This window comes from Galeopterus variegatus, unplaced genomic scaffold (assembly GCF_000696425.1).
Source record: "Galeopterus variegatus unplaced genomic scaffold, G_variegatus-3.0.2 Scaffold6475, whole genome shotgun sequence".
NCBI classification, from domain to species: Eukaryota; Metazoa; Chordata; class Mammalia; order Dermoptera; family Cynocephalidae; genus Galeopterus; species Galeopterus variegatus.
Window position 1 is genome coordinate 11,638 of NW_007732586.1, and position 23,989 is coordinate 35,626.

Consider the following 23,989-nt stretch of genomic DNA (forward strand, 5'->3'; position numbering starts at 1 on the left):
ATTTCATTGAATTAATCCTTCAGCTCCACAAGCTCAGCTACAGTCTTTTTCAAGACATTGATTTCTTCGTACATTTTTTCTTTCAGATCCTGTATGTTTTTTCTCATGTCATTGTGTTGTTTCACTGAGTTTTCTTGTATCTCATTTAGTTTCCTTAGAATAGTTACTCTAAATTCCTTGTCTGTCATTTCAAAGACTTCCTGTTCCATAGGATCTAGTACTTGTAAGTTATTAATTTCCTTTGGTGGCGATGTACTTTCTTGATTTTTCATATTTCTGGTTTCTTTCCTTTGGTGTTTTGTCATTGTGGCCGGGGGTATCACAGTTCACTATTATCACCCTGATGTATGGCTTGAATCCTGAAGGGTCTGCTGCTTCTGTACAGCAGAAACTAGCCTGGACGGGAAGTCCCACCCCACCCGCCTTCACAGCTGGTCATTGGGTGGCGTGGAAGTCCAGAGCCTCTCAAGTCGCTCATGACGCAGACAGCCTGGGCCGGAAGTCCCGCCCCGCCTGCGTTCACCCGCTTGTCAGGCTTGGGTCTTGGAAACCCGTGCCTCTGGGGTTGCTCACGGAGACAGACTGTCTGTGCGGGAAGCCCTGCCCTACCTGTGTTCACCAGCTCATCTGGCTCAGGGCTTGGGAACCCAGAGCGTCTCAGGTTGCTCACAGAGATGCGGGCGGCCTGGGCTGAAAGTCCCGCACCATCAGCCTTCACTGGCTTGTCCAGCTCGGGGTTCGGGAACCCGTGCCTCCCAGGTGACTCATGGAGATGGATGGCCTGCGCCAGAAGTCCCGCTCTGGCCCAGGCTTTCTCTGGCCAGCAGGCTCAGGGTGTCTGGGCCCAAAAGCTCTAAAACTCTAAAGTCTCTTTAGGAAATGGGGAGCAACCTATACTGGGGTGTCGTGGCGGGCGGTTCCTATCCGTTCTAGCAGAGATTTCGGTCCTCTGTTGCTGCTCCTCAAAATCTGCAAATTGGTCGCTGTGTGGGAGAGAGCGACACCAGGAACAGACTACCTGATGGTGCTCTTTGTCCTGAGTCTCTGGACAACCTCCCCATCTATGCTGATAACTCAGCCTTATCTTCTCAGAATGTTATTTATGATATCACTTTAACCCATTGCTAAGGAGACCGAGAAAGAAGATAAGCCATTTAATGTTAATAAGGACACTATATCTCTCATACCTGTATAAGTATTTTCACTTGTCTTTGCTTTAATTATCTGTATATTTGTGTTTATCTTCAACCAGAATAATGTCTGGGCCTTAGTCATCTTTGTACCCTAAGCTCTTGGAGCATAGCTTTAAAAGTACAGATGAGTGCTTTCATACACAAGTGAGTAGATGAGAGACATGGGGTGGTCAGGATGTTCTTCTGATACATAGTGTTTTTCTTCATACATTCAGCATAATTCTTAGTAGGTAAGTCTCTTAGTAGGCGTTACCTTCTGTGGAATTAAGTGGCACAAAGAACATGCCTTCTAGTATTTCTCCTTGCAGAGCAAGACTATTGGCATTGGTTAGTACATGGTGCTGGCTACATTTTAGTCCCAGCCAATGACCAGCCTATTACGTTGATATAGATTCCAACCAGTTGGACCAAGTCCTGATAGGTAGAGCAGGTGGATGGTCATATTAGAATTAGTTATAAAATCATCTGTCTTAGTCCATTTTTTGTTGCTTATAACAGAATGCCTGAAACTGGGTAATTTATAAAGAAGAAAATTATTTCTTACAGTTCTAGAGGTTGGGAAGTTCAAGGTTGAGGGGTCTCATTTGGCAAGGTCTTCTTGCTGGTGAGGACTCTCTGCAGGGTCCCAAGGTGAGGCAAGGTATCACATGTGGTGAGGGGGCTAGTATGTGCAAACTCAGGTCTCTTTTCCTCTTCTTATAAAGCCACCAGTCCCACTCTCTTGATCACCCATTAATCCATTAACCCATTATTTCATTGATCCAAGAATGGGTTAATTTATCCATCAGGGCAGAGACCTCATGATCCCATCACCTGTTAAAGGACCCACATTTCAAATACCATAGGTAGATTTCTCACCTTCCTTATTAGATATTTCCTTATCTGTTGCAATGGGGATTAAGTTACAACATGAGTTTCAGAGGGGACAGACATTTAAACTATGGCATCAACTTAGACAAATATGTGTTTTGGAGGAAGATAAAAATGCAGTTTTCACAGGAGTTTTGTTTCCAAGAAGTACAAATAAGGCCTTGGGTTTAGGTGAGCTAATTAAGTTGTTGATAGTTAACAGATGACACTCTTATCATTCCTTGTTTGAATGTATTCTGTGTACTTCTCTGGTTGGGAATATAGAGAGGGAGATCTGACACAACAGCACCCTTAGTATGGTCATGACTTGTAATTTTTTTGACTGTGATGAGATAAGATTGAGTCTTTTGCTTGGGAAGAACCATTGGGGAGCTGTTTGAGTTACCATGGAGATAGGGACTAGCATCTCAACCAATTTGTTTTTGCAGTCTTGGATCCCACTATTTTCCATAGTGACCCTTATCAGGAATGATAGGTGCTAAATAATGGTGTACCAGGGCAGCAGAGGACTTTTCAATCTCCACATTAGCTTATAATCAATAGTTGTAATCAATAGCTGTTGCAAAGACACTTGCAGTCACTAAGCTCAGTTTCTACATTTGTAAACGAGGAATCAGAGCATGACCCTATTTAATACTGTCCAGTGGAGCCATTGGAAAGAAGCAGAATTCCCTAGATTTTTAGTCCTACTTTTCCTGAGGATTGCTTCCCACCTCCCCATGTCTGTTCTTTGCTGATATTCTAGCTTGCTGTCACTTCTTTCTGTAATTGCCTCTGCTATCCCAGAGAATCCAGAGTATTCCACATGCAGACTTCCTTTCCAGCATATTTCCATCTGTCTCTCCACTGGGAGTCTGTTCCTGAGGAAGGGGACATTGTGGCTTCCAGCCCACACGTGGCACAATACCTACACATGATGTTCAACCACTTGGCTTGAATCAGTGTACGAATGAATAGATGTATTGTTGCATTACACTTGCCGGGAGTGAGGGATTTTATTCAGTACTTCAAGGAGAAATCCTTAACCCAAAGGTTACAAACTATGATGGTAGACATTTCAGTCTGCTTGACAAGCTCCCTAGGAAGAAAGGGAGGCAGGTGAGATAGTTGTGACTTAATACATTTTACCAATGAGGTGTCCACCTACTCAGGCCAGTGTCAGGCAGCCTTGGGCACTTACAAGCAAGACAGATGGGAAGAGTTGGTGAGGTACGGGTGTCAGCTTCTGCAGAAGAGCTGAAAGTGGGAAAGGATAACAATAAAAGGAAGTACACAAGAACAGCTTAAACTTGTTCTATTTCTGTTGAGATTTAAGAACTTCGAGGTTTTGTTTGTCATGTAATCCATGATTCCTCTGGCCAAGCATATATGGAACATGGGTCAGAGTGATGATAATGAGCCAGTGTGATTCCCAAATGCTCAGCCATGGGATCTCTGCCATCAGGAGTGCAGTAGGGGCTCACAGGTGACAGTGACTGCTGTTACAGTCCTCCTCCTTATGGGCTCTTGGGGCCTGTTCTCCACCCATTAGAAGATCCCCCACTCATTGCAAACCAGGAAGCCATCTGCTCTGATCCCCACTGCCCTGAAGAAAAAGCTCGAATCATCTTTTTGGAGCTCTGGGTGCTGTGTGTGCAGCCTGTAGTAACATCTGCCACATCATTAGTGGCTAAGGTGGTTGGGATCCATCTGGCCATCTGGGATGCTGCTTTCCCCTTCTTCTCCATATCTTGCATGTTGTGTGGCTCTTTCAGGGGCCCTGATGCCAACAGAATCTTGGTAGATCACTGTGAACTTGCAGCGATGGCAGCTGAGACCCAGCCAAGCTTTCTTGCTGTATAATAAGACAGGAAGGTGGAGTGGTCACAAACAGTCACAGAAAAATGACATGCAAGAACCCAGCAAATTTGTGCTAGAGTGAAGAGAGGGCAATAACTGTTGTGTGGGGGGAATAGAAGTTGCCCAGAGGAGGAGGTGGTTACATGTGTTTGAGGAAGTTGGTGAGGAAAGTGTCTAACAGAAAGAAGGGATTCTGTGTGAGCTGGGTTTTCAAGGATAAGTAGGAGACTTGTATGGGGCACAGGGGATTCTAGGCAGAGGTAACCACCTGGGCAAAGATCTGTAGGTATAGCATGTTTGGATGGATTTCAAGTATTTTGGAATGATGGCAGCATGGAGACAAGAGCAGGATAAAGATTTAATGCCAATGGCTTCACTTTAGTTTCTGAGAAGAACCCATGACCTTTGGGCTTGTTGATAAGGTTGATTGAGTTGTTTATTAATTGAGCACAGAATATGAACTCAAAGGAGGTCAAAGTCGTGGTGTCCATGATCCTTTGCCAACCGCCAGGGTGCAGAGGGCACTCGAATACCTCCGGCTGCAGGAGGAGCACAGGTGGCCCTTCTACTGGCTGCTGCTCTGGCCACACCTCTCTCCTCAGCACATAAATACTCCAGGCAGCCCCAGTGAATCAGTGCTGGGCAGGGCAGGAAAGCTGTCTCTGCACAGCTCGGCAAGGAGCCACACACAGAGCCAAAAGGAAAACTCAGAGAAGAGAATTGGGGAGGGAAAATGGTGATGGACCTAATCCCCAATTTTTCCCTGGCAAGCTGGGTTCTCCTGGCTACAAGCCTGGTGTTCATCTATCTGTGAGTAACTGTCCAGGCTTGTCTGCTCTGTGATCTTGGAGTTGGGGTGTTAATCAGGCCTCTCTTTTCCTTATCTGTTTTGAAGTTCAAGAGAGAGAATGGAGGGGAGGTTACTTAAGCTTTGGATGCTACAAACACATAAGGGATTATTATTAATCTTATACTGATCCATTGAAGGAGTGAAGAAGCAATCACCTTACCCTCTGCCTCCTGCCATCCAGCTCCCAATCTCTGTGACTAGGAGGGTTTAGTGACCTCATTTGGTGCTGGGGATAATCTTCTGATTGATTGTCAGTTTGGACCTAGACTAATCAAGCAGAATTCAGCAGCAGCAGAATACAAATAACTGGCCTCCATGTGCAGTGGGATCCTCATCCCCTTTTCATGCTCTGGGGATTCTGGGCATAAGAGGATTTGGTTTGGTTTCTGTCTCATAAACTTCACCTTCTGAGCTCTGTGTCTGCCACAAGAGATGTGTAGAAGGATTGTCCCCTGTGGACGTGGGTGGTTCCTGCTCCCCTCCCTTCCACCCCCCAGGATCATTAAGCAAGCACCATGGAGCACCAAAGACTTCACGGGATACTCAGACTTGTCTCTTCCTTCTTTTCTGTATCCCTCCCCTTGAATTCCCCTCCCTCCTGAAACTCAATTCCTCTAGCCAGTGATATGCAGAGCTATTTACCTCTAAATGAGGAATCTTTAGAGCATAGGAGACCAGGCAGAAATCTTTTTTTTTTTTTTTTTTTTTTTTTTTTTTTTTTTTCTCTTTTGTCTTTTTTTCCATGTCCGGCAACGGATCGCAACCCTCAGTGTTGCCCCCGTACCGGACCAGGGACCGGCAACGGGATCGCAAGCCTCGGTGTTGCTCCCGCGCCTCGCTCAGCCAGTGAGCGGGAGCCGGTCTGTATGTGGGATCCGAACCCTCGGATGGGAGTGCCGCCGTGCTTCCCAAGCGGCGCACTATCCAGTGCGCCACCGGGCTGGCCCAGAAATCTTGAAGTTATATTCTTTTACATTTTTCTTCCAGTCTCTGTGAGTTAAGCCTCAGTATAGAGATTTATTTCTTCTGTGATATGAATTCTACTAGCAGCCTGAGAAAGCAAGATCCCCAAAAGTCAATCTGGATTTTTTTTTTTTTAAAAGATGACCGGTAAGGGGATCTCAACCCTTGGCCTGGTGTTGTCAGCACCACGCTCAGCCAGTGAGCAAACTGGCCATCCCTATATAGGATCCGAACCCGCGGCCTTGGTGTTATCAGCACCGCACTCTACTGAGTGAGCCACGGGCCGGCCCTCAATCTGGATTTTATATATTTTTTTCCCTCTACATTTCGGTGCAGAACGTTAAAGGAAATCTACCCGGGAGAGGAATTCATTTCAGTGGTAGGATTCAGAGCAGGTGGACGGAAAAGTTATTTTCCATGTGTGGGTGGGACAGGCTCCCCCCATGCCAGATTTGACTTCTATCTCAATCTCTCTTCAAGAGTAGAGAATCATGATGATGTGGAAACAGAAAATATCAACTTGGCTTTAATTCTTTGAAAGAAAGGTTAAAAATTTAGGTTATTGTGGCAACATATTTTCCATCCAATAACATTTTAAAATTGATTGACATGGTTTAATTTCATTCTATTTAATATCAGATTTTTAAAAAACTGAAGTAAGAATATTTCCAGCATGTTTCTTACGAAGGATAAAAGAGGGTTTTTGGTTCAGTGCTGTGATAACAGAAGCTGTAATATAACCTCACTTTGCTAGAATAATGTCAAGAATATGAGTCTAATGCAGAAATATGAACCTTTTATGACATAGGTCCCACATGTGTTTTGAAATATACCTGCCCAACAAGGTATTTTAATCCCTCAGTTTTAAATATATCTGCCTAGCAGGTTATTTTAATCTCAGTGCAGATACGTAAGCAAGACCATGTGCCAATGATGATGTAAAAGGTATGTGGATAGGAGTCAGGATGAAGTGGGAGAATATTCCTCACCCATCCAGGAAGAATTCCCAGAGGTATTCATGGTTCTTGGCCCCCACTATAGAGGACACATGATGGGCAGACGGATTAGCATCTCAGCAGCTTGAAGCCTGGAGACAGGGTACTGTCTCAGTCACTCTGTGTGTGGTCTTTTTTGTAGTAGGGCTGTCACTAGAGAATGTGAGAGCTGAGTAACCAACTCTGCAGCCTTAGAAGACACTGGTGCAGCCCAGGGGTCATAAGCTGTATTGGAGACAATGCTCTCATTCTGCCAACACAATGTAAATGCAATAAAAATGATTGGCTTTTCTGTTAGCCTCTTCATTTGTACCAAAAGCAGCATGTCTCTACTAAAAAGAGGGGAGCTGGGAAGAAACCAAGGAATTCACATAGACAACTGTCTGCCTTTATATAGTGCCTGCGAGTTTTGACAAGGGATTAGATCTTTCCTTGAGGGCCACTGTTGCTGGCACATTAACTCAGTTGCTTGGCCTCACTTGACAGTTCATGTAACACACTGAAAGTTCAGAAGCAGAAATTAGTCTAACTGATTTGCCATGGTTGCAATAGCAAGGGAAGGAACTGGAGTGGGAGTAACCAAGGCCAACCTGGTTTTAGCAGTTGGTGCACATGCTTCCATGGACAGTTCTGGGCAAAGAACTCAAATGCCCAGCTGGGCCTGACCGAGATACCTCTGCTGGGTCCTTCAAACACACATTCATTTGTGCAATTTTTGGTTTTATTTTATCTGGGTTTTCTGGATTTGTACAGAATATTTGAAACCTACACTGTCTTAAAGACTAACCTCTTAAAAAGAGGAAACAGGGTCTTAATTCAACTGTCTGGAACATTTTATGGTAGCATATATATATATATATATTTTTGTCTTTTTCCGTGTCCGGCAACGGATTGCAACCCTCAGTGTTGCCCCCGTACCGGACCGGGGACCAGCAACGGGATTGCAACCCTCGGTGTTGCTCCCGCACCTCGCTCAGCCAGTGAACGGGAACCGGTCTGTATGTGGGATCCGAACCCTCGGGCGGGAGCGCCGCCACGCTTCTCAAGCGGCGCACTTATCCAGTGCGCCACCGGGCCGGCCCATGGTAGCATATTTTATGTTATCATCTTTTGCTGAACTTCAGAAGGCCCCATGTCTCTTGTTGAAAACCATTGTGGGGCACATGGAACCATTTATACATAGCACACTTTACAGTCATGTTTTCCTAATTTGACTCTTTAGGGCCAACCTAGTAGGAATAGCCCCTTCATGGTTAAAATGGTTGCTGGCAGTCCTTCCCTCAGCCTCTCTCCTTCCTCCAGTCTGCCATCTCTCAGTAACACCAGTGTGAGAGGGTCTCCAAGGAAGCAGAGCCCCGGTTGCGGAAGTCCCTATACAACACATCAAAGATGAGTTGCAGGCAGGCCTGCCATAGGGAGCTCCAGCCTTAATAGGTCTTTTTTTTTTTTTTCCTTTTTGTCTTTTTTCATGACCGGCAACGGATCGCAACCCTCAGTGTCGTGCCCGTACCGGCCCGGGACCGGCAACGGGATCGCAACCCTTGGTGTTGCTCCCTGCACCTCGCTCAGCCAGTGAGTGGGAACTGGTCTGTATGTGGGATCCGAACCCTTGGCGGGAGCGCCGCCGCGCTTCCCAAGCGGCGCACTGTAGCAGTGCGCCACCGGGCCGGCCCCCCTTAATAGGTCTTTGTACAGAGAATGTTGATGTACAGAGGTGGAAAATGAACTGTTTTGTGATTGACCATCTTGAAAAAAATGAGCGTGCCTAGCAGTGCTTATCAGGTGAGTACAGCCAGTTGGAGGCCAGATTCTGTGAGGGAGGAATGGCCTGGAAATAGTCTTTAATGGTTAGTTCTTCTGCACAGTATTGTTCACGAAGCACATGGGTCAACATCGTCATTCCCTGTAGCTCAAATCAACCAGATTGCCTGACAATGAAGGCTTGGATGTTGCTGAAAAGTGCTCACATTTCTACGAGGCCAATGAAAGCCTCAAACACAGTTTTTGTGCTATAGAAATAAGAACTTGTGACTGCTCCAAGGTCTCTGTGTGAAGGCAGATTTGAAAAGGACCCGATTTTAAAATAGGATCTGGGCTTATAGAGAATGAAAAGCACAAAAGCCTCTGAGCAAACTGTAAGAACAGTGTCACCATATGTTCTCAGTGCTCCTCTGTTTTTGAGTGGGTACAGTTATGTAAAATCTCATGATTGTAGCAGAAAAAAAATTTTTGTGCCTTTTTACCTAGAATGTGAAAATACCTAATCATGGTAGAGTTGTCAACTTACTAAGTAGACATAAGGAAGTGAAATGCCCTAGAAGAATTCCAGCCTGACTCTTTCAGGAGTGCTCAAGTTTGGGGATGTGTATCAAGCATTAACTCTAGGATTGGGACCATGAAGACTTCAGCTGCTTTTAGCTAATCATTGTGCCTTTTGGAGGGTCTCACAGTGGAGGCAGGAAAGGAGATTAGGAAGTAATGTAATTATTGCTGTAGGAGTTGCTGTTATTATTTATTGCCTACATGTTACCTTCCTCACTTGATTGTTACAGTTTTTGAGTCAGTGACTAGCCAACCCCTGTATCTACAAAGTCACAGTCCCTGTGACCAGGCTTTCTCTTTCACTTTATAGATATGGAACCCATAGACATGGACTATTTAAGAAGATAGGAATTCCTGGACCAACACCTCTGCCTTTTTTGGGAACTATTTTGGGCAACCTCAAGGTGAGTGTTGTTTGAGCTTCTTTTGTTTCTTATGATCACAAGTACCAGGTTAGTTCCATCAGTAGAGTGCCCCTCCTTGGGAGGAAGTTCAGAGGTTTCACACTTTCAGAAGCCATGTGTAGGCCCCACCCAGGGCATGGCCAGGGTTATCCCAGGAATCTGTTGTCAACAGTTAGGAGCCTCAGGTTTGCCTCCGTCAAACAGCTCCTAATGCTGCAGATTCAGCACTTGATGTTCAGAACTTCATGTTCAGACTGTGTGAGCATCGTAAAGAGGATTTTCTTTCTACCCAGTGCAGAGTCCCAGGAAGGGAGAGACATCAGGAGAAAAGCAAGAAGGAGGGGTCCAGTAGCAGCTCATTAAGCTGTGTACCCCAGATTTAAACTTTCCTGGTCATAGCCTGAGCTCTGGGTCACCCTTTTTTGCCTTCTTCTTGGATAGTTTTGAAACTTCAGTTTATTAGGCAGCCTAAGTATTCACCACTGGGGAATCTGCACTTACTCGAGTTCTCTCAAGAACTGCTAAGTCCCCTGCGGTTATTTCCATGGCTGTACCCCAGCTTTTGTTTCCCATGACATCTTTGGGGATTTGAGACAGAGCAAAGTGTTCAGCTACGTTTCTTTTCCTTCAGAGGAGGTACCCTATGGGTGAGTCTGAGCAGAGAGAGGGTATAACTGAGGCAAGATAGTGGTTGTCTATCAACTCCAGATATTTAACCACTAATGAGTTTTGTTTTTTGAACAAAGGCAGAATCATTTATACAAAATCAGTAGAAAGTAGATGATTTGAAAACATTATTAAAAATTTAATTTAACTGAACAGAATGTAATATGTACCACAAAGACAGAATCTTGGCTGAGACTTCGTGGCTCACCCGGTCTGAGGCTTCGCCCAGAGCCTGGTCCCTGGATGGAATGTCACGAGCTCATGTGGGAAGGCCAGCAGCAAAGCTGTGTGCAGGCTGCTCTCGGGCTCAGATTTCTATTCCCGCAGAACTGAGGCTTGTTTCTCAGATTCTGCTTCTCCCAACTGAGGCCTTTACTGCCTGATTACCACCGAGGAATTTCATGCTTTTTTTCCCTCTGAAAAAGCAATATTATACTTTTCACAGATCAACTGCTTAATAGATGTAACCCAAGATCTGCATGTCTGGGACCTTCTTCTGAATAGTTAAAACATGACAACTGAGGGCCGGCCCCGTGGCATACTCAGGAGAGTGCGGCGCTTGGGTGTGCGGTGGCGCTTCCGCTGCCAGTTCGGATCCTAAATGGGGATGGCCGTGCGCTCATTGGCTGAGCATGGTGCGGGCGACACCAAGCCAAGGGTTGCGATCCCCTTGCAGGTCACAAAAGAAAAAAAAGACCAAAAAAAAAAAAAAAAAACATGACAACTGAAATTTAGTAATGGGGAAATTTTGTTTTTAAATTTCAAAGTGAACGCTCAGAGCAAATAGTTTAAAATTCTGTGTCCTACGTGTAGAGGTGATATTTCCCCACGTTTTCTGAGCTGAGCAGGAAAACGTCGTCCCTCACTCACTCATTCACGCTCACTCAGCAACGTGCCTTACTTAGACTTTTATAAAACTGCTGGACTGAATGAGGACACTGGTGTCTTCAGCTTCCTCATCCCGCTAGAATTCCAGAGCGAGCTGATGAGATGAATGAAAAGGATGCGGAAGGAGGAGATAAGAGGCGCACACCCTTGAGACCCTCGCCCACTTTCCCTCTGCTTCAGTTCCTTACATGCCCACGGAGGAGATAACTCAGAGGGTTGCAAGATGTTAGAGACAACCCAACGACAAGCAAAAGCACATCAGCAAGACAGGGAGTTACTTAGTATTCACAGACAAGGGTAAGTCGTTCAGTGTCAACAATATTCAGAGAAAACTCGAGTGACATTAAATCTTCCATCTTGAATATCTCTATTTTATTTTATTTCCCCTAAGACGTCTCTGAATAAGAGCTTCCTTCCCACTGCTAGTGAACGAAAGTAATACTGCTTTCATTCAATTGGGGTCATTTTTTTGCCACAATTACAGGTAGGGTTCAGTTCATTTAGAATAATAATCAAATTTTATTCTGTTTCTCTTACCAGAGTTTTGGAGATTTTGACATAAAATGTTATAAAAAGTATGGACGTATGTGGGGGTGAGTATGCTGGAAATTTCCATTATATACACTTGTTGTGATGAGGCACCCACTGCATGGAGGACAGTCTCTGCCCAGAGCCTCTTGGGATGCAGCTGTCTAGTGTAAAGCTTTTGGAGGCTTGTCCTACCAAGGATCCCCTACGTCACCTGCTGTCGGGGTCTACAGTCTGAATCAGGCCGAGAACGTTGCAGGCCATCCCTTTTCTGCAGGGTTTGATGGGCCCGGAATCCCAGCATCACTTCCTGTCTGGTGTCTGGCTATTCCCCTCTTCTCCATTTTTCCTTCCTCAGGTCCCATTCAAATGCATAAAAACATTTTATTTCAGACACTTTAAATGTGTGCTCATAAATGCATGGCATTATCTCCTCAGATATGTCACTTTAACTTAAAAGGCCAAAGTCCTTCATTTAAATTTTGGGTTTAATATGCACTTTTGGAAGAAGAGCTGGGGGCTGTAGGTAAAGAGATTGGGAAGCCATGTATTCTCAGCATTTTTACTTTCTCTGTGAGTGTGGAGTTTTTTGTTTCTTTTTAAAATTTCAAGCCAAGACTTTTCAGTAGAAGTGTACACAAGTATTTATTTGTCTACTCTATTATAGTGACTTTGAAGAAGAGACATAGAAGATTTTTAAACCCCTGTGTTCCCTAGTGTCCTAATGGACTTTATGATTTTGTAGGGTGGGCTTGGCCAGTTATAGCTTCTCCCCTTCAGAGCTGCTGGAGGTTTGGTTTAATGAGAGCAACGGAAGGGGGGTAGTCGTGCTTGTTACGCTGAAAGGTGTTGGAGAAGACTTTGCCCCTTCTACCTCTTCACCTTCTCTCATCAAGTCCTCAGAAGCCATCGGGCTGGCCACAAAGTTCTGCTGAGTTGGCACAGCCCACAAAGGCAACGTGACCGAGTACAATGAGCGCACAGCTCTGGATCTCCACTGGCCCAACTCCAACTGCCCCTTGCAATCTTCACACTTCTTGTGAGCACTAGATAATGTACTTGCTTTTGACTTTTCACTGACCTAATATCCTTTTTGATAATGAAATATTTTAAACATAGAAAATGTTATGGAGAATGGTATAGGAAATACCCATGTATGAACCACCTACACTTAACAAAGGTTCTAATTTTGAAGAACTATTTTTTCTTTGAAGAGCTGTTTTCTCTTTAATTGTCTCTTCCCTGTTTGAGCTACATTACCTTCCATTCTATGAAAGCTCAAGTGGCTTCCTTGGACAGAATCTGGCTGTGTGTTATACCCTAACTTGAACTAGGAGCTACCGTTGCTGTGTAGCTAAGGGTATAGATACCCTTATATAGCTCAGGGTATAGATTGTGCTAATATGTCGGGGTCAAAGTCTGCATTCCTCAGCGTGGCTCCAGCTGCAGAATCTGGCTTGTGAGGTTTAATCAGCTCTGTTTTCCCAACACAGGTTATATGATGGTCGATGGCCTGTGTTGGCTATCACGGATACAGACATGATCAAAACAGTGCTAGTGAAAGAATGTTATTCTGTCTTCACAAATCGGCGGGTAGGCATCCATTTTTAAAATTTAATATTTATTTATTTTTTATTTTGAAATACTTACAGACTCACAGGAAGTTGCCCAAAAATGTACAGCGAGGTTTCCTGCACACTTTTTCCTGTTTCCCTGATCTTAACATCTTGCATTACTATAAATTATATTCCTGTTGTTATAGTCACAGGAAATTGACCTTGATACCATCCACAAAGATTATTCAGATTTGGTCAGTTTTATATGCCTTCTTTCATGTGTGTGTGTGTGTGTGTATGTGTGTGTGTAGCTGTATGAAGACTTATCACATGTGTAGATTTGTGCAAACTACCAGCACAATCAAGATACAGAACTATTCCATCACCATGAGGCTCCCTCTTGCCTCTTATAGTCATGATGTGTAGCTTGTCTTGTCCTCTTAACAGGCTCTTTATCAGAAAAAAACTTGTTTTTATTTTCAGGAGGCCACCTTATCAATTTTCCCTTTATGGATTGTGCTTTTATAGATTGTCAATCTAAAAATTTTTCTTCTAGCTCTCCTATGTTGTTGTTGTTGTTTTTCCCTAAAAGCTATATAGTTTTATGCATTTAAGTCTATGATCCATTTTGTGTTCATTTTTGTGTGAGGTATGAGGTTTAGGTCATGGTTCAATTTTTTTGTATTGTGGTTTTTTTCTGTTTTCACATATTGATTGTTGTTACATAGAAATGTGGCTGATATTTGTGTGTTAATCTAGTATCTTACAACATTGATGAATTCACTTATGATTTCTAGAGTTTTTTTTATGTATCCCTTGAGCTTTTCCATACCAACAATTGTATCACCTGAAAATAGGAGCACTTCTAGTTTTTCATATACAGTATTTATAGTGGATTGAATTGTGTCCCCCCAAAACTCCCTGAAGGTTGAGTTATTTACCCCAAGTTTTTTTTAAGAAGATTGGTAAGGGGATTTTAACCTTTCAGTTGGTATTGTCAGCACCACACTCTCCCAAGTGAGCCATGAGCTGGCCCTCCCTAAGTTTTATGTATTAGAAACTTAGCCCCCAGGGTGACTGTTAAGAGGGTGTGAGACCCTATTATGGTAATTGAAAGGTGGAGCCTTGAAGAGATGATTGGGTTGTAGGACCCTGCGGTCATGAATGGATTAGAAATGGTGGTCAGGGGCATGGTTCTGAGGGTTCTAAAAGAGGAGAGTATGTCTCTCTTGCTCTCTCTGCTTTCACCATCTCGGAATGTGATACCCCTGGGTCACTGTCACCACCACCAGATTGACTTTGGACTTCCCGACCTTGGAAAATGTAAGCAATAAATTTTGTTTTCCTTTATAAATCACCCAGTCTTATGAATTTCTATTACAGCAACACAAAAAGGATTAATACAATATGCATGCATTACATTTCTTTTTCTTGTCTTATTGCACTAGCTAGGACTTCTAGTACGATGTTGAATAAGAGTGGTGACAGCAGACGTTTTTCAATTGCTCCTGGCCTTAGGGGGAAAGCATTCAGTCTTTCACCACTAAGTGTGTTATAAGCTGAAGGTTTTCTTAGCACATTGTCATTATCAAGTTGAAGAAATTTGCCTCTTTTCTTAGTTTGTGAAGTTTTTATCATGAATGAGCATTGGAAGTATATATTTAAATATAAATGTATGTATATTTTTAGAGGATGAAAGAAAGTTTCAAGCAAGTTGACTTGATAGGCCAGTTCCAAAGTTGGAAATATAATTATCTCTTTGTTTTTCCTTCTGTAGCTGTGGGAAAAAAAACTAAGGGAAAAGGACTTCCATGTAATCGCATTATTTTTTTCAGAATCTTATAAGTATTAGCTACTATTTCAAAAAATAACCATATCAAGACATTCCTTTTTTCAAGCTGCTCATGTCGTAGACATATGTGAAAATAGAACTGGTCTGAGGTGAAATACACTTTGCCAAGGCCATCAGGCTATCAGGCTGTCAGCAGTCCCTCTCTATTTTGTGCAGCCCTGGAGGATGTACTAAGTCTTTTTCCTGTCTATACCCTGGAAGAACAGCTTTCCTACCACATGGTACATTTGCACTTAAACAGAGACTGCAGTATAAAGGCTGGAAACCACACCAGGTAGCCAGGTTTCTCCTCCACCCTCACAGGAGCCTAGGCACTTGGGAAAAATCTTTATTGAGCATTCAGCACAGGACCTGCCAGCTAGTAGCCAGTCACTAAATATCTGTTAAATAAGCATTTGACAAATTTTCTACATCTGTGGAGACCTCCCAGACTCATGTAGGAAAAATGTCTTTTGCTTTGGACTTTAGCCGTTTGGTCCAGTGGGATTTATGAAAAGTGCTGTCTCCATATCTGTAGATGAAGAATGGAAGAGAATACGGACATTGCTGTCTCCAGCCTTCACCAGTGGGAAACTCAAGGAGGTAATGAAATGAGAGAACTTTTAGTTAGAAACATAAGGAATAACTGTGGACAGGTAGAAAGTAAATTCATTGTCCATTACCGAGGGGTAATCCACTGAGTTTGAGCTTCCTAAAAATCATCTTTTATCTTACATCTTAGGAAGAACATTATAAAATTCAGTGTAAAATGTCACTAACTGCTCCATGCTTGGGACAGCCTAGTCCTTTTGGGACTTGAGGGTCTGCATTTAACTATGGGTGGTATGGGTTATGTTTATGTTAACTATGGATTATGTTTTGTGCTTAGATGTTTCCCATCATTGGCCAATATGGCGATGTGTTGGTGAAAAACCTGAGACGGGAAGCAAAGAAAGGCAAGCCTGTCACCCTGAAAGAGTAAGTAGGAGTGCAGCTTCTGGGCTTCTGAACTGAGTCACAAAACCCTCCAGCTGCCTGCCACAGAGCTGAAATCCCCACTGTGGAATTTCTTCAGTGAACAGACAAAAGCAGGTGTGTGGTGTTACAACTCCACTGGGCCACCCTAGAAGGGATGGCTCACAAGAGAAGGCAGGGCAGCCAGGGGGAGAAAGGGTCTTCTCCTCCGTATACAGGAGCCAGGACTTCATTGTTAGCTCATATATTCTGGAAGAGGAATGTTTCTTCTAGAAAGAAGAAACATGACCATACCAAAGTTTGGAGTGTTGAGGGTATGGAATGGTGGGAGGCTAAGGCACTTGGTATACTGGCAGGCAGGGGGTGGGGCAGGAAAGTTACAATGTGGAACTTAGAACAACTTAAATCCCTTCATGGCTTTGCTGAGGATACCAATACTAAATATTAAATCTTCCCACCACTTCTCCTTCCTCCATGTTGAAAAGAGAGAAGGCTGTTTAAAGGCTATGGGTAGGGAAACCATATCACTTATTGTCTAAGCTAAGATATTTTTGAACTATGCAGGAAATACAGCTGTAAACCAAGACTGTTCTGGGCAAACTGGGGACATGTGGTCTCTTAGCTATGGGATCCCCCAAATCCATTTTGGAGTGATTTAAAACTTTTTTTTTCCTTTTTGTCTTTTTTCGTGTCCGGCAACGGATCACAACCCTCAGTGTCGCGCCCGTACCGGACCGGGACCGGCCACGGGATTGCAACCCTCATTGTTGCACCTGCACCTCGCTCAGCCAGTGAGCGGGAACCGGTCTGTATATGGGATCCGAACCCTCGGCGGGAGCACTTTTTTTAAAACCAGGAATATTCTTAGTTCTTACATTTTACAGAAATGATTCTGCCCTCAGGGCATCCTCAGATGCCTGTGGTTGGGGAAGAATGGGTCTTTCAGTAGCTTTAACAGGAAGTGTAGAGTAGGAGAGATTGTGTTTCTGGTCACTCAGATCGGAATGATGCTGTTCTGTAACTTGCTGAGGAGAAATCAGTTCTGGGCATAGACTGTGGTGAGGTAAGACCCAGCCGATGTCACCTTTCTTGAGTCCCCTAGGAAGAGTTAATCATTCTACTCTCATCCTGCTGAAGTGTGGTGCTTGCACATGAATCGTCATTCCCACTCAACACACGCTACTGTAATTTGTCTGATTATGGGTCTGTTTCGCTCTGTGACTAAGCTCCTTGAGCTCAGAGGTGAGTCTAGCTCATCTTATTGTTCTTGTCACCCCTAGCACAGGGCCAGCTACATCACTGGCACCTGAAAAATGCCTCATGAGTGAGTGTGACTCTTCACATGATCCAGCAGATAGTTCTGAAAATGTATAGCACTTTGCCTGTCTTGCCTGGCATATAAATTTCCGCATCTTGCTGCATATGCAGTAGAAGGATGGAAAAGAGGTGGTGATTTTAATTCTCCATGTCTTCTCTCCTCAGCATCTTCGGGGCCTACAGCATGGATGTGATCACTGGCACGTCATTTGGGATAAACATTGATTCCCTCAACAACCCGCAAGATCCCTTTGTTCAAAAAGCCAAGAAGCTTTTAAGATTTAGTTACTTTGATCCATTGCTTTTCTCAATACGTATGTGTACTACTATTTCTCTCTCTCACTTAAAAAAATAACAGGTTTATTGAGATATAATTCACATATCATATAATTCACCTACTTTTAAAACTTACCATTCGGTGGTTTATAGTACATTCTAAGATTTGTGCAACCATCACAATTGCCTATTTTAGAATATTTCTGTCAACTTAGAAGCCATGTACCTTTTAACTACTTATTCCCCCAACCCTCCTCACCCTAAGCAACCACTAATCTACTTTCTGTCTTTATAGATTTGCCTATTCTGGACACTTTATATAAATGAAATCATAAAATATATGGTCTTTTGTGATTGGCTTCTTTCATTTAGCATTATGTCTTCAAGGTTCATTCATGTTGAAGTGTATGTCAGTACTTCATTTCTTTTTACAGCCAAATAATATTCCATTGTATAGACATATCACATTTTGTTATCCATTCATCAGTTGATGGACATTTGGGTTGTTTCCACCTTTTGGCTATTGTGAGTAGTGCTGCTCTAAACATTCATGTACAAGTTTGTTTAAACACCTGTTTTCAATTCTTTTGGGTACATGCTCCGTAGTGGAATTGCTTTGTTATATAGGAATTCTACATTTAACTTATTAAGAAACTGCCAAACTGTTTTCTACAATAGCTGAGCCATTTTACATTTTCACCAGGAGTGTATTAGAGTTCCAGTTTCTCTACATCTTTGCCAATGCTTTTTATCATCTTTTTGATTATAGCATTCTAGTGGGTGTGAAGTGGTATCTCATTGTGGTTTTGATTTGTACTTCCCTAAAGGCTAGTGATATTGAGCAATGTTGGCCATTTTTATGATATTTTTAGATAAATGTCTGTTGAAGTCCTTTGCCCATGTATAGCTGAATTGTTTGTCTTTTTGTTATTGAGTTGTAAGAGTTCTTTATATATTCTTGAAACAAGTCCCTTATCAGACATGATCTGCAAAAATTTTTTCTTATTCCATTGGTGCCTTTTCACTTTGATAGTGTCCTTTGAAGCACAAAATTTTAAATTTTGATGTGTACAGTTTACGTATGTTCTTTTTATTGCTTGTTCTTTGGGCATCAAATCTAAAAATCAAATCTGAGGTCATGAAGATTTATACCCTTGGTTTACTTTTAATGGTTGTATTGTTCTAGTGTTTATGTTTAGGTGTTTGATCCATTTTGAGTTAGATTTTGTATGCAATGTGAGGTAAAGGTCCAGCTTTATTGTTTTGCATGTGGCTATCAAGTTGTTTCAGAACATATTTCAGTATTTGATGAAAAGAATATATTTTTCCCTATCAATAATCCTGACATCTTTCTCAAATTTCAGTGAGTCATAGACACATGGGCTTGTTTCTGGACTATCATTTATATTCTATTGATCTTTTTGACTATCTTTATGCCAGTACCACATTGACTTTATTAGAGTTTTGTGATAAGTATTGAAATTGGAAAGTATAGAGTCTTTTGAAAATTTTTTTAACCTATTCTGGATTCCTTGAAATTCCATATGAATTTTAAAATCAACTTGTCACTTTCTACAATGAAGCCAACTAGGATTCTGGTAGGGAATACATTAAACCTGAAGATCAATTTAAGGAGAATTGCCTTTTTAACAACATTAATTTTTTTTTCCTTTTTGTCTTTTTTACTGACCGGTAATGGGATCGCAACCCTTGGTGTCGCGCCCGTACTGGGGACCGGCAACGGGATCGCAACCCTCAGTGTTGCACCCGCACCACGCTCAGCCAGTGAGCGGGAACCGGTCTCCACATGGGATCCGAACCCTCGGCAGGAGCGCCGCCGCGCTCCCAAGCGGCGCACTCTCCAGTGCGCCACTGGGCCGGCCCTTAACAACATTAATTTTTTTGATCCAGGAACATGGGATGCTTTTCCCGTTTATTTAGATCCTTTTAAATTTATTTCAACAATAGTTTTCAGAGTATAGGTTTTGCACTTTTGAAAATTAATTTCAAAGTATTTTATTATTTTTCATGCTATTGTAAATGGAATTATTTTTTAAATTTCACTTTTGCATTGTTTATTGCAGTGTATAGAAATACAATATATTTTTTATATTGATCATGGTCCTGAAATGTTGCTGAACTCATTTATTTGTTCTAATAGGTGAATAAAAGTGGTGAGACAGGAATCATTGCCTTGTTCCTGATCTTACAGGAAAGCTATTACACTCTAAACTATGGTGTTAGCTTCAGGTTTTTTATAAATGTCCTTTATCAGGTTGAGGAACTCCCTTCTATTACTAGTTTGTTGGTTGTTTTGTTTTTTTTTTAAACCACTAAATGGTGTTAGATCTTGTCAAATGCTTTTTGTGCTTCTATTGAGATGATTGTGTGGTGTTTTTTCTTTCATTAATATGATGTATTACATAATCTTGCATTTTTAGGATCAACCTCACATGGTTATGTATATAATTCTTTTTATATGTTGCTGGATTCACTTTGTGAGTATTTTATTGAGAATTTGTGTACAAATATTTATTATACATATTAATCTCTAGTTTTCTTTTTCTGTGATATCTTTGCCTTGTTTTAGTATCAGGGTAACATTTGCCTTATAGAATATTTTGAAGTGTTCCTTCCTCTTCTACCATTTTCTAAGTGCTTGTAAGGAGTGAGTATTAGTTCTTCTTTAAATATGAGCATATTTCAAGAAGCTTTTCGGAAAATAGAATTAGAAGATAATAAGAATCATCCCATGAACTTTTTGAAGTGCCCTTATATTTGATAGAATGCCAACATTTCTTTGTTGGTAGTTTTTGATTACTAGCTTTATCTCTTTAGATGTTGTAGGTATATTTAGATTGTCTATTTTTTTTGAGTCAGTTTCTGTAGTTTGTGTCTTTTGAGGAATTTGTCCGTTTTATCTGAGTTGTCTAATTTATACAATTGCTCTAAGAGTACAATTGTTAATAGAATTCCTTTCTAATCCTTTTTATTTTATAAATATCAGTAGTAATTTTCCTTCTTGTGTTTCTGATGCTAGTAATCTGAGTCATCTCTTTTTTTACTTGGTCAATCTGACTAAAGTTTTGCTAATTTTGATGGTACTTTTAAAGAACCAGCTTATGGTTTGACTGATTTTTTTGGTGTTGTTTTTTATTATCTATTTCATTAATTTCTACTTTAGGCTTTATTAGTTTATTTGTACTGCTTGATTTTGGTTTACTTTGCTCTTCTTTTTTTTAGTATGTTATGGTGGAAAGTTAGATAACTGATTTGAAATCTTTTTTTAAAAAAAAGAAAAGCTTTGGCTTTTGTACCTATAAATTTCCCTCGGGGCATTGCTTTTCTGACATTCTATAAGTTTTGGCAAATCATGTCTTCTTTTTTTTTTTTTTCATCTCAGTACAATTTCTGATTGCTGTTTTGATTTCTCCTTTGATGTATTGGTTACTTAAGAGTGTATATAATTTCCACATATTTATGAGTTTCCCAATTTTCTTTTGATTGTTTATTTCTAGTTTCATTCCATGCCAGTTGAAGAACATATGCTGTATTATAATTATCCTGACTGCTATTTCTTGAACAGCAAAATTAATTAAAGCAGCAGACTATGGTCTGGTTTATGCAGAGATACACTAGTCCCATAGATAAAAGGCGAAGGGGTCAAGGAATTTAATCTTGTGCCATGATCACTCCAAAGATGTAGAAAGGGACCCTGATCACACTGCTACAGTGGGGGCCACTATTTGTGAACATGCCCTTGCCCAGCCATTGGCCTGTGAGCCGGAACAAAGGTCATAGAGGGAATGGCTTCAGGTTGAGCTCCCTGGTGTCTTTTAGTTTTTTGATTGGTAGAGAAGATTATAATTGCTCTAGGTAAATTTCGCCTTTTCACTATAATTACCTTTTTCTCTTTTCTTTTCCCAACAGTACTCTTTCCATTCCTTACTCCAATTTTTGAAGTATTAAATATCTCTAGGTTTCCAAGAGATGTTACAGACTTTTTTAAGGATTCTGTAAAAAGGATGAAAGAAAGTCGCCTCAAAGTTAAAGAAAAGGTAAAATCTGGTGGCAGTTACATCAAGATGCTCTTTTTTGATAGTTTATTGGGATGTATACCTATGAATTGTGTACTTCTCTTTACACAAAAGTTAGATAGAGAACTCTAAAAAGTAAAAGGTAGATAGAGTACTCTAGATTTAGAGCAGGAGCATTTTTACACTTGAGGGGCAATGAAGAGGTGGAGGTTGGGGAAGGAAATATGAGAATGAGACAGAGAAACAGCATTTAAAATGTAGTAATAGGCATGACGATTGGTATGTCATGGCATAAATACTATTGAGAGAAGAACTTTACTACCCTTTCCTTCAAAAAATTGTCATAGGATAAAAATTACTGTTTAAAAATTATTTTAGTGATATTATAATTTCCTCAGATCATAGATTGGTAAAGAATCATTTCCATTTCAAGCCTCTTCTTTTACACACTCTCCAGTGGAAGGCCTGTTGAGACAGCCCGCTGGTGGAGTACAGTCTGTGTTAAGTTTGAGACTCTTATGGCCTGGAGTGGGCACGGGTCTTCTGTGGGCATCGAGCCTGCAAGCTGGCTATCCCAGCTTTGTCTTCATGAGGCTTGGAGGCCAGCACAAGGATGTCTGCAGGTAAGGGAGGCAGGACTGGGCACCCCAGGTGTCACTAAAGATTGTATAGAGTCCTGGGAGGGTAAAGTATTTGAAGATGCTTGCACACAAGCTGCCCATGAGCTCTGGAAATGTCAGGAGATTGATCCATGTGGCCATTGGTTAAGAATTAAGGCCATAGAACAAAAAGGGTTGAAGTGTGGGACTTCTTCCTGAGGAAGCAGGTATGACAGAAGAACGAGCAGGCAACTGTTTGGCCAGGAAGCTGTGCTCAAAAGCCAGAGAAGCTGAGGAGCAGGGAGAGGAAAGACCAAAAAGTTGTTAAGCACAATAGATGGATTCTCTCAGGGAAACATCCTAGTCTCCGAGATTTGTAGATGGATGTTTTTGTTCACTGGTGACTCAGGCAATACAAGGTAGACTTCTGCACTTCAAGTGACAATGTTCTCAGAAGGAAGGTGAAGGACTGTGCTCCTGATTCACTTTGGACTTTACACGTGACTTTCTGTCATTGAAACTTCTCTTTCTGCTTGCAGCGTCGAGTAGATCTTCTTCAGTTGATGATTGACTCCCAGAATTCTGAAGAAACGCAGTCCCATAAAGGTAACCAAAGAGTGCTTCAGGGAGCTGCTGATAGGGAAGCTCGAGCTAGAGGGTTGTTGTGAGAAATGTGCAGGAAGTTTTCCAGGTAGATGGGAATTTCTGCCAAATTACAGAAAGACACATGTTGGGATGTTATTAATGGTAGCCAGAGGTATTTGCTTGGAGTAGACAGGAATAACTATGTTCAGAGGTTGAAAGGCAACCGTAAACAAGTACTTCATGGCTGGAAGTCAGCCAGTGGTCTGTGAATCACCCACATGAGAACAAATGCCGATTCTCAGCCTCATCCAGACCCACTGAACCAGAACGTCTGCTGGAAACTTGCAGCTAGAAATCAAATCGGGAGGCAAACTCTTCCCAGTAGTGGTGATATTAACTAAGAATGCTTGGTGAAAGTGTGTTTACTAGCTTAATTTATTGTAAAGTTCTGTTTTTCCCTTTCTAATTAATAAGTACCTTGTGGGGGAAACCTTTGAGACTATGTAAACATCCTGTTCCTCTTGCAAGTTTTACCTACGAGTTTTATCATTCATGGATGATATTTGAGTGAAACCGTTATGATCGTTGCAAAATGATAACTTTCTAATTCCAATTTCTTCTCCAATTATGAGTTGGTATATCATTGTAAGAGAACATTTTATTCTTCCCTATTGATTGATTGACTGGTTGGTATCACTGTGATCTTTTATATTACCAGTTTACTCTCTTACTATCACTATTTATTATGATGCCCAAATTCTCACAGCTTTGTCCACTAGAAGCCCTTTCAAGTAAGGTCCTGAGTCTTTCTTCTTCTTTTATTTCTTATTTTTAAAATAAACGGTACTGTTTTAGAGCAGTTTTAGGTTTATAGCAAAATTGAGGTAAAGATATAGAGATTTGCCATATATTCCCTCCCCCTAATGTGCTTTGCCTCCCTGTGAACATCCCCCACCATAGTGGTACATTGTTTACAGTCAGTGAACTTACTTAACACATCATTAATACCCCAAGCCCATAGTTTGCATTAGAGTTCTCATTAGGGAGGTGCCAATGACCGTCTATAGAGTCATTCTTTTTTCTGCTATTTTAGTGTCATTTATTAGACTAGAGTCAATCATCGTTCTTCTAGTTTTTTGCCTCTTTCTGTAGTTTCTGTCATCCTGAGATCATGCATTTTGAAGACTTGTGTTTCAATGTTCTATTACTTGATGCCTCTCAAAGGTGTTGTGCTTTCAACAGGTTTTGACAAATCTAAAACAACACATACAAAATATCCTTATCCTTTTCACCTA

At 41.7% G+C, this 23,989-nt stretch overlaps 1 protein-coding gene across 1 annotated transcript in view; it reads left to right on the forward strand.

The window, feature by feature from the left end:
• The first annotated feature begins 4,641 nt into the window (after positions 1-4,641).
• LOC103606316 (cytochrome P450 3A4-like) overlaps positions 4,642-23,989 on the forward strand; it is a 30,823-nt gene continuing 11,475 nt past the window's right edge. Inside the window, exons 1-9 of the mRNA XM_008590933.1 lie at positions 4,642-4,712; positions 9,343-9,436; positions 11,531-11,583; positions 13,012-13,111; positions 15,395-15,508; positions 15,795-15,883; positions 17,363-17,511; positions 21,404-21,531; positions 22,649-22,715. Coding sequence (XP_008589155.1) covers positions 4,642-4,712; positions 9,343-9,436; positions 11,531-11,583; positions 13,012-13,111; positions 15,395-15,508; positions 15,795-15,883; positions 17,363-17,511; positions 21,404-21,531; positions 22,649-22,715 — 865 coding nt within the window. The remainder of the gene's footprint in view (positions 4,713-9,342; positions 9,437-11,530; positions 11,584-13,011; positions 13,112-15,394; positions 15,509-15,794; positions 15,884-17,362; positions 17,512-21,403; positions 21,532-22,648; positions 22,716-23,989) is intronic.